The 11,130-nt window shown below is 51.8% G+C and overlaps 1 protein-coding gene across 1 annotated transcript in view; it reads right to left on the reverse strand.

The window, feature by feature from the left end:
- Positions 1 to 5,651: 5,651 nt before the first annotated feature.
- LOC142574676 (uncharacterized) overlaps positions 5,652 to 11,130 on the reverse strand; it is a 5,586-nt gene continuing 107 nt past the window's right edge. The window contains exon 1 of the mRNA XM_075683711.1: positions 5,652 to 11,130. This exon is cut by the window's right edge and continues 107 nt beyond it. Within this exon, the coding sequence (XP_075539826.1) occupies positions 5,652 to 11,130 (5,479 nt within the window).

Below are 11,130 nucleotides of genomic sequence, written 5' to 3' on the forward strand. Positions count from 1 at the left end.
TTACGACGAAACACTAGTTAATTTCCCAGAAATATTGCATAAGCCTTTGTCAAGCGGAAAAGAAGTTTTGGACGAACTGCTCCACAAAGCTACGTGAATATCTGTCCCGCTCGGGTGCCAGTATTTTGGCACGGACGGTATTGCGAGATACCGGTACGCTGTCTAAATGGGCACTCATACACGAATGCTTATGTATACTATTTTGCGCTGAACACACAAATTATGTGCGCGCTCCGAAGTGTATAAAGAGCGAGATGCCGCTGTCTAAATCAGCAGTAACAACGAATTTCTTAACGGATGCAGATATCGTAAAGCGAAATCAATGTTCCAGCTCTACACGGAGTACTTATCGATAGTAGAAGAACAATTTTGCTCTTCTAGCCTCCCTGCCCCTTTCTCTGCATTCTTCTCTCTCTCTCTCTCTCTCTCTCTCTCTTGCTCTTCTAGTGAAGCCCAGTTCACGTGACGGAGTGAAAGCGCACCTTGATGCTTAACGCACAAGTGTAAACACCAGCGTGGACAGAAACTCTTATCGTTGACATGGTAAAAAAAAAAAATCCATGACATAAAGGAAGACAAAATTCGGCGTGGTGCAGTGGTAAGACATTGGGTTCAGAAGCTTTATGCCGTAAGTTCAAATACCCGCCTCTCTTTATTTTTTCCACTTTTTTTTTTTCACTGACGAATTTTCATAGTCCTATAGAACTCTCTGTCATCTTTCTAATTCAATATTGATCAAGAACTATAGTACATCACCCTATACAGAACTTCAGGCAACAGAACGTCTCAAAATACGACAGACTGAAATTTCCTGCCGTGTTTTTCCTTTTTTCAACTGGGTCGTACATTTCAATCCCTTTTTTGAAAAACAACAACTAAATAAATACATACCTGCGCCTAATTGAGTGGCTATAACAGCAGGCGCAATACTTAAGACGTTTGCGACGTTTCCGCATACGCAAAACTGCCACACATGCCAACATCGAGGAAGCAGGCTTTTCCGTCGGGCTTTCCGGCGGCGGCGTGCTTCCGAACGTCCGGCTTTCTCCGCGTACACGTGATTTACATCCTGTTTACGTGTCGACTGCCGCGGCATCGCACACTTTCGCGCGGTAGTTCCGTCTTCCTGGGCTGCGCGATAGCTAATTTCTGACAGCCGGTTAATCAAATTAATGGCGGAGAGAACCAGCGCGAAACACCACTATAGGCCGAGAGGAGGTACGCTCCTCGAGCAAGAAGCGCAGGAGGGCCGTCGCGAGGTGCTTATTAGACGCGCGTAAAAAGCGAGTTGGATGCGTTATAATTAAAGGAAGCTCGCGAGTGCAGGGGACGTTCCGGCGGAATGATGCTGCACGCAGTAGGCGCGTAGTTTCTGGGAAAGTGGCGTCTGCTGAGAAATGAAATGGCGGAAGAATGTACGGGGGAGGTGTCCGGCAAGTGTTCGTGCTCTGAGCTACGTACTAGCTCCCGCTATATAGTGAACTTTAGTGAGCGTCTGCTGGCCCGATCCGCACACCTACTCTTCTTCCTGCGCATGTGCTTTTTTATACCGTTGCGCATATACAGGGTCTGTCCTCAACGTAGTGTCAGTAGGGCCATTAAAAATCGTTTATTGAATGTATCGTTACAAGTGTTTAAGAATCTTCAAAATACTCTCCTTTTGCGTCGATACGCCGGCTCTAACGAGACTTCCAGCTCTCGAATGCGTCGCGGTAGTCATGCTCCGGAATGGCCTTGAATGCTGCGGTGCAAGCTGCTTTGATCCCGTCCACTGTCCCAAAATGCTTGCCTTTCAGGGGCGATTTGAGACGTCGAAACAGAAAGAAAGTCGGGGGGAGCCAAGTACGGGCTGTACGGGGGCTGGGGGATCGTTGGCACGCCCTGTTTTAACTACGTGGTCTGTGACGATGAATGCACTGTGGGCCGGCGCATTATCGTGGTACAACTTCCAGTTGTCTGCGATGTCCGGCCGGATGTGTTGAACCCTGCGTTTCAATCTTTCGGGGACTTCCACATAATATTTGGACTTCACAGTGGTTCCTGGTTCTACAAACTCGTGATGAACCAGTGTGTGAATGTAAAAAAAAATGATGAGCATGATCTTGATCTTTGATTTGCTCATCCTGGCTTTCTTCTGGCGAGGGGACGAGTGCGTGTGCCACTCCGATGATTGCGTTTCGGCCTCCGCGTCATATTCAAGTACCCAAGTCTCGTCACCTGTGGTGACGTTGTCCAAAAATTTTCGATCACGTTTGCACATGTCGAGGTTTATTTGGCACGTCTCAACGCGGCGTGACTTTTGGTCGTCTGCGAGCACTTTTGGAACCATTTTTGCGCACACCTTCCACATGCCGATAACTTTTGTAACGATTTCATGAACTTGAGTTTTCGGAATGTTGAACATGTCGGCCATTAAACAAACACTTAATCATCGGTCTGAGTTCAACAGTTCCCTCACTCGCGTCACATTGTCAGCCGTGGTGGTCGTGGATGACCGTCGGACGCGATCCTCGTCGTCGACCTCTTCCCGGCCTTCCAAAAAGGCCTTGTGCCACCGAAACACTTGCCGATCTGACAGGGCACGTTCTTTGTAAGCAGTCTTGAGCAAAGTAACAGTTTCTGCAACGGTCCTGCCAAGTTTCGCGCAAAACTTGGTCGCAACGAGTGCTGCATTTTCACTTGCACAATAATAATAATAATAATAAAAAACTCGCACGGACTGGTCCGTCCTACACTCTCTTGGAGAGTGTAGGACGGACCAGAGTGTAGGATGGACAAGTCCGTGAGAGTTCTTTTTTTTTTGCTCGGAGAACACTGAGCGATGGAGCGATGGAGCGCTGCTTAGCCGGGTTCCCCACTACCAGTTTCAACCAGTTAGACTGCGCTCCGACGTACAGTCGCGTGACAATAAATTCACTGAGATTACTTTCAGGACAGACCCTGTAGGCATGCCAAAGCACTTGGGTTTTAACAGAGGCTAACGTAACAGAGGTTAACGTGTCGATTGTCGACAGGCTCATAGACAAGTACCTGCCGGTCGCGGATAGTTCTGCCCCTACCCAGTTCCCGGACTACGCGGGGTGTGCGGTGCCGGAGTTGTACCAGGACTTTACCGCGGCCGAGATCCGAGATGTCCTCTTCTCACTCAACGTCAAATCTGCCCCTGGTCCAGACGGCGTCACTAACAGGATGCTGAGGAATCTCGATGATGAGTCGATCGACTTCCTCACTGAAAGAATTAATGAAGTCTGGCGCAGTGGACAGGTCCCCACACAGTGGAAGGCGGCCTGCACGGTACTCATCCCCAAACCCGGTAAAGCACCAGGAATAGAGAATCTAAGACCAATTTCCCTGACGTCCTGCGTTGGTAAGGTTGCAGAGCATGCCCTGCTCAACCGGCTCAAGGTGCACATCGAGGCCAATGACATGTACACCCACAATATGATTGGTTTCAGAGCCGGCCTCTCGACACAGGACGCCATGAAGCTGATAAAGCATCAGATCATCGACCGGAGCACGGGAGATACCAGAGCCATCCTTGGACTAGACCTGCAGAAGGCATTCGACAATATTTCACACGAGTTCATTCTCCAGTCTATTGCCGGCCTCGGGCTCGGGAAGAGGGTCTACGACTTCGTCCGATCCTTCCTTAGCCAGAGAACTGCCAAGCTCAAGATCGAAGGATACCTTTCGCAAGGGATCACCCTCGGTTCACGCGGCACGCCTCAGGGCTCAGTCATCTCGCCAACATTATTTAACATCGCAATGGTCGGGCTTTCTAAGGAGCTCGCGAAGATTCAAGGAATCAACCATACTATCTACGCAGATGACATCACCATCTGGTGCGTCGGCGGGAGCGACGGCCAAGTTGAAGCCGCCATACAGAGCGCCATCGATGCGACCGAGCGCTTCCTCCGCCCCACTGGGCTCAGATGTTCTCCATCAAAATCTGAGCTACTTCTCTACAAGAAAAGACCCAGAGGTGGCGACCATCGTGATTGGAAACCGGTGTCCGAAAGCGAAATACGGCTTTTCACTGGTGACGGGTCTCCGGTGCCTAGAGTGGACTCACTCCGAATATTGGGGATGTATATCGAGTCTAACGGTTCCAATGGAACCGCACTCAGAAAGATCACCGCCAAGACGGAGAGTGCTCTCGGCCTCATTCGGAGGATCGCCAACAGGCACCGGGGAATCAAGGAAGAAAATCTCATCCGCATTATACATGCTTTTGTTCTCTGCCACCTTTCATACTCGGCGGCCATGCATAATTGGCATGTGGCTGAGAGGAACAAGCTCAATTCACTCATCAGAAAGGTTTTTAAGCTTGCCCTCGGCTTGCCTGCAAGCACCCAAACCGAAAACCTGTTGAAGCTCGGAGTCCACAACACGCTCGAAGAGATTATCGAGGCACAAGAGCGCTCACAGCTGCTCAGGCTATCCGGCACCCCGACGGGCCGCAAGATACTCGACGAGATGGGCCTCAATCCTGTCGACCAGTGCCCTGACGCCATGCGGATTTCCAGCGACATCAGGTCTCAACTGCACATCGCGCCCCTGCCCCGCAATATGCACCCCGCAAACAACGTCGGCAGACGTCGGGCCAGGGGTAGAGCTCTACTCGAGCATGTCCGCAATAACCACATTGAGGCAAGCTTCGTGGATGCCGCGGCATATGTCCAACAAGAGGCATTCGCCGTCTCCATCGTAGACTCCAATTCAAGGCTCACTTGCTGCGCTACGGTACGCACTTCAAGGCCCGTGGTAGCCGAACAGGTTGCAATCGCGCTGGCTGTGCTCGATGGTCGCAGAGAGGCAATATATAGTGATTCCAAGGCAGCCATTAAGGCCTACCAAACCGGCATGGTCTCCCCCCAGGCCCTCCGCATTCTCCAAAGCGCCAAAAGTATCTCTCCGCATTCTTTATTTTGGTTTCCCGCTCACTTGGGGTCGATTGAGGGTTCTCCCTCTAACCCTAACGAGGGCGCACACGAGGCCGCGCGAGGACTCACTGACCGCGCCGCCTCAGCAGTCCCTCAGCCCCGCGGGGAACCCTTGCTTACGTTTAATGAGATCACTACGCACTACTATCTGTCAAGACGGGTCTTCCCCCTCCCGCACCCCGCCTTATGTAGGGCGCGGGCGGTTACTATGCTGGCCTCGCGGATCGCACTTGACGGGATCAAAGCGTCCGCTGTCCAGCTAGATAACGGGTCGAACGCAGTTGAACATTCAAAACAAACTTCAATTACACTGAGAAGGTCAAAAAGGCAAGTTAAAAATACACAACACGTTCAGTTTTAGCCCCGTAAAAAAGTGGTCCGTTCTCTAGGGCCGGTGGGGCGAGTCTGCCCGTCCCGCGCTTTTCCAACCGCGGCTTCCATCCCCGTCGCCGCCCCCAGGCCCGGGAAACAACACCCGACAGCCCGAAGCGTCGTCACTGGGTCACTTCCAGGAACCGAACGGAGGGAGCGGGGTCCTTTCTTTCGCGCACAGCTCGGAGTCCGCGGGGCCAGTGAAAGAGAAAGCAATAAAAGTAAGGAAGGCTCGCTTCCCTCTTGAAAGAAAAGTCTGGCCGTGCATTCGCGATGCGCACAGAACACTCCCCGTCTGGTGTCTTTCGTTGTTAAGACGCCACCACTATATCACGGTCACAGCAAACGCACAACTTCTGTTGTTGGTCGGAAGAATGTTTTCACAACCCCGTCTTTGGCTGTTTTCAGCTCGACCTTGCGCACCCTTCCATCTGCGCTGAGCAGGCTTCGCGTAATCACTCCTACGGGCCAGTCGTTGCGGGTCGCTTCTTTATCCCTGAGTAGAACGACGTCGCCTTCTTTGAGGTCGGGTTTTGCTGCTTGCCATTTTCGGCGTTGCTGCAAAGTAGTGACATACGTTGTGCGCCAGCGCTTCCAGAACTCGTCAGCCAGGTTTTGCACGAGACGCCAATGCCGTTTGTAGAGGTTGCTTGTATCTAACTGCCCAGTTGTTACAGATGCGCTTCCGTGTTTTTGGGTTAAGAGTGTCGCCGGAGTTAGGATTGTGGGATCTTCGGGGTCAGACGAAGTAGGAGTTATGGGCCTGGCATTAATGATGGCTGCAACTTCTGCCAAAAAGGTTGCAAGAATGTCATGCGTGAGTCGTTGATGACGTGACTGCATGAGCATTGAGTCAAGAATGCGGCGTGCAATGCCGATCATCCGCTCCCACGCACCGCCCATATGGGACGCGTGCGGTGGATTGAATATCCATTTGCAGCCGTTTCCGCTGAGGAACTTGCCTATTTGTGAGCGATGAATGCCCTCTGCGCTGATTCCAAGTTCTCTGCAAGCTCCGATAAAATTGGTCCCGCAGTCAGAGCGTATTAGCTTGATGGGGCCTCGCACTGCTAGGAACCTTCGGAAGGCATTAATGAAACTCGACGTATCCATTGATTCGATCAGCTCAATGTGCACTGCGCGAATGCTTAAGCAAGTGAACATGACTGCCCAGCGCTTGCTGTTTGCAACACCACCTCTCGTTCGGCGAGAGGCAATCATCCAGGGACCGAAAACATCGATTCCAACATTCGTGAAAGGAGGATCTGTGCTGATTCGGTCTGCCGGAAGGTCAGCCATCTTCTGGTCGTGAAAGCGCCCTCGCAGCTTCTTGCATGAAATGCATGCTTGCAGCACGGATGAGATGCACCTTTTACCTCCGACGATCCAATACCCAGCAGCTCGTACGGCTCCTTCTGTGGAGTGTCGGCCCTGGTGTTGCACGCATTCATGGTGGTGGCGCACGAGAAGCGTTGCCACATGGTGCCGACCCGGCATTAAGAGAGGGTGTGTCTCATCGTCTGGCAGGTCGCTTCTGTTCAAGCGGCCGCCGACGCGGATCAAGCCGTTGGCGTCTAAGAATGGGTCAAGCCTTCGAAGCGAGCTTGTCTTGTGAACCTGCTCTCCTCTCTGGATACAGCATATCTCTTCATAAAATGCGTCCTGCTGTACTGCGCGAATGATGACGAGCCTGGCTTTGGAGAGCGCCTCAACGGGAGCTACCTCTCCTTGTGATGCGTTCTTTGCGCGATGGGCAACCTGGATCAGGCTTGCTACAGCACGAGTGAGAGATTTCCAGTTCGAGAACCTATGAAAGCGTTCGGCTCCGAGTCGCTGTCGTTTGTTCACCTCCGTCGCCAGAGTGCAGACTTCAGGGCGTATTTCTTTGTCTTCGTCAGGATTTAGGAGGATGAAGCTCGACGACCGTGCTTCCTCTTCTCGTCGTGAGAGAAAATCAGGTCCGGACAACCAGTTCGTGCTCTTAAGCTGTGCCGCTGGAATCGCTCTAGTGGCGTGGTCTGCTGGATTTTCGTCTGTGTGAACGTATTTCCATTGTTCAGGTTGCGTGCTGCTACGTATCCGCTGCACCCTGTTGGCCACATACACGTAGAACCTTCGTGTTTCGTTGTATATGTAACCCAAGACCACTTTGCTATCTGTGTAGAACGTGACCGAGTTCGGCTGGAAGTCCAATTCTCGTAATATAGAATCGGTCATCTCTACAGCAAGCACTGCTGCACACAACTCAAGCCTTGGGATGGTGTGTTCTGGTTGTGGAGCAAGCTTGGCCTTTCCCATGACAAATCCGACGTGTCTGTTTCCTTGCTTGTCAGTCACGCGTAGGTATGCCACAGCTGCGACGGCCCTTGTGGACGCGTCTGAAAATACATGGATGTCCCTACTTCCGGCTTCAAGTGTCGAGACTGGCGTATACGTTCTTCGCACATGAAGGTGCTGTAGTGTCTGGAGAGAGTTCTTCCACTCGTCCCATCTCTGCTTCTTCTCGTCCGAAAGCGGCGTGTCCCAGTCATAGCCCTTCGTCACGAGGTCACGGAGAAGGTACTTGCCTTGAACCGTTATTGGAGCCACAAACCCTAGTGGATCGTAAAGGCTGTTGACGGTCGACAGCACTCCTCGCCGCGTATATGGCCTGTCCTGACGAGGAGCCCTGAAGACGAAGCTGTCGTCGCCTATGTCCCACAGTAGACCGAGACTTCTCTGCGTAAGCGACGCGTCTGTGCCGAAGTCGAGGTTCTTCAGTCCCTGGGCGTGGTCCTCTCGAGGAAATGCATTCAGCACATTCTGCCTATTCGAAGCTATCTTGTGAAGCCTTATGTTAGCTGTTGCAAGCATTTTCTGCGTTCTTTGCAGCAGACTAATGGCATCTTCTTCGCTCGGAAGAGACTTAAGCGCATCATCGACGTAGAAATCTCTTTCAATGAACTTCCTGGCATCTTCACCAAATCTTGGGGCAGCTTGTTGGGCAGTCCGTCGAAGGCCATACGTTGAAACAGCTGGCGATGGGCTGTTGCCGAAAACATGAACCTTCATTCGGCACTCTATGATTTCTCTGGATATATCGTTGTCCTTAAACCAGAGGAACCTCAGGTAGTTCTGATGGTCCTCGCGAACCATGAAGCTGTAGAACATTTGCTGGACGTCTGCTGTAACCGCAACTGGTTCTTGCCGGAAGCATATCAAAATCCCCACAAGGTTATTCGTCAGGTCAGGGCCGGTCAGGAGAACGTTGTTCAGAGATACCCCTTCATACTGAGCGCTGGAGTCAAATACGACTCGGATTTGATCAGGCTTCTGGGGGTGGTGAACGCCGAATATGGGCAGATACCAACATTCTTCGTCCACGTGAAGTGGTGGAGCTTCCTCCGCATGACCCTTGATGAAGAGCTCGTTCATGAAGTTCACGAAACGTTCCCTTGTTTCAGGATTTTTTCGCAGGGAACGCCGTAGCGAGAGCAGACGAGACAGAGCTTGTTCTCTGTTGTTCGGAAGCCGACTTCTCGGTGTGCGAAAGGGGAGAGGGGCGACCCAATTGTTTAATTTGTCTTGGGTGAATTCACTATTCATTATCTTGAGGAATGTCTTGTCTTCCATGGAGAGAGCACGCTGGTTGTCAAGTTCTGTTGTTTCGAAAAGATTCGGGGCCAGGGTGTCATCCAATGTTGCTGCCAATCGTAAATATTTTGAGACCTTATCCGCAGAGTAGAGAATCGGCGCCTCCCTAACAAAGAAATGTCTTTGGCACGGCTCAAAAAGAGATGGTCGCCCACTGTACAGCACATGGGTCTTGAACACGTTGACGCTGCCCGTTTCCCGCGTTCGACCAACGCAAACGTCGCCGACAATGACCCATCCGAGGTCAAGCTTCTGATCATACGGCGCGTCGTGGGGTCCGTTGATTGTCTGACGAACCTTGTGAGCTCTTAGGATGTCCCGGCCAAGGAGGAGCAGTATTCCAGCCTCCTCAAGAGGCGGAATGTGATTTGCTACAGACTTCAAGTGCGGATAGTGCCTTGCAGCGTCAGGTGTCGGAATTTCATCTCTGCTTTCTGGAATTGCCTTGCACTCGAGGAGAGGCGGAAGAGGAAACTTGACTTCGCCTGACATGCGCTGCACGAAAAAACCATGAGCGACTCTTCCAATCACTTCAGTACTGCCGGAGCAAGTGCGGAGCGTGTATTGCGTAGACGTCCCCTTCACTCCGAAATCGTTGACGAGTTCTGGCCTAACCAACGAGCGATTACTCTGGTCGTCAAGAATCGCGTACGCTCTGACTGCCTTCTCAGGCTGAGTCTCATGGGTCACCTCTACGAGGCAGATTTTAGCACACGACTTTGTGCTGTTGCCAGCGTTTGCCACTTCGGTACGCCTAGATGTGACTCTTCTTTCTGAGTCATCTGTCGTACTGTCATCAGACCCACTAGCCCTTGACGGCTCTGAGGTTGGCGGTGCTGGGTGAAGCGCTGTGGCGTGGTCGGCGCTGTCGCATATGAGGCATATCACAACTGCCTGACATTGCCACTGCATGTGGTTCTTGGATGAGCAGCATCGTAGGCAGATCCCTTGCTTCTTTATGAAAGATTGCCGCTCTTCCAATGTTTTCTCACGGAAGGCGCGACACCTTTCCAAAGGGTGAGGTTTCTTGTGATATGGACACCACCTTTTCAAGTCCCTCGATTCCGGTTGCTGTTCGTTAGCAGTGGCACCTTGATTAATCTTGGCAGAAGCAGGATCCACTTCTGTTTTCCTCGCTGACACAGATGATCTTTGCCGCGTGGTCTTCGTAGCATTGTCTTCCTTCCTTTGATTGAATTCGGACGAGGCATTTTGTGGATTCAAGATGAAACTCGGGTCGTTCCTCATGCTGGCCTGATCTCTAACAAATTTGCTAAAGAAAGAAAAGGGTGGAAATGCAGTGTCATGATCTTTCTTGTATTTCGATCCCGCCGACATCCAATTTTCTTGAAGTCCAGATGGCAACTTCGATACAATTTTGTTGACCCCTCTTGCGGTATCCAAATAGCCAAGACCGGCAAGATACGGGTCAGTTTTCGCAGCCTCGAGTTCTAGCAGGAGGTCGCCAAGTTCCTGGAGTCTGGTATTTTCCCGGTGAGATATCTTCGGGAAGTCTTCCAGCCGCTTCAGTAGTGCATCCTCAATTGCCTCAGGGCGCCCGAAGACGTCGTCGAGCCGTTTCCACACAACGTTCAAGCCCGTTGAAAAGTCATCGACATGCACTGATTTCAACCTCCGAGCCTGACGTGACGATTCAGGGCCAAGCCATTTGATGAGAAGGTCTAGCTCTTCTTGGGCAGAAAGACCTAGATCTCTGACAACACCCTTGAACGATGATTTCCAAGCGCGAAAGTTCTCAGGTCGATCATCAAACTTGATAAGACCGCTTGAAACAAGGTCTTTGCGGCACAGGAACTTAAGGACACCGGCTAGCTCTGAGCTTGAACTGTTGTGTGCTGGGGCGTGCACAAGCGGATGCGGATCAACTCGTAAGTTCATAGGACGACTCGTAGCTCCAGCATGCTCATAACTTGAGTTGTTAGGGGCAGCATGGCAGTCAGGTGGCCGTTCATCAGCTTGCAGACACATTGAATTATACGCAGCCGTGTGGGCACCCGGCGCCGTTTGAGCATTGTTTACGTCGCCGCTAGAGTTGGTGACAGCCACCTCGGTTAACACAAGCGCAGAGTTGCGTAGGGCTTGCTGTTCATCGATGTAACTCCTAGTCTGCAGCGTTCGGTCCACAGGAGGGAGCGTGCGCATGCGCTCCCCGCCATCCTGC

This window comes from Dermacentor variabilis, chromosome 3 (genome assembly GCF_050947875.1).
Source record: "Dermacentor variabilis isolate Ectoservices chromosome 3, ASM5094787v1, whole genome shotgun sequence".
NCBI classification, from domain to species: Eukaryota; Metazoa; Arthropoda; class Arachnida; order Ixodida; family Ixodidae; genus Dermacentor; species Dermacentor variabilis.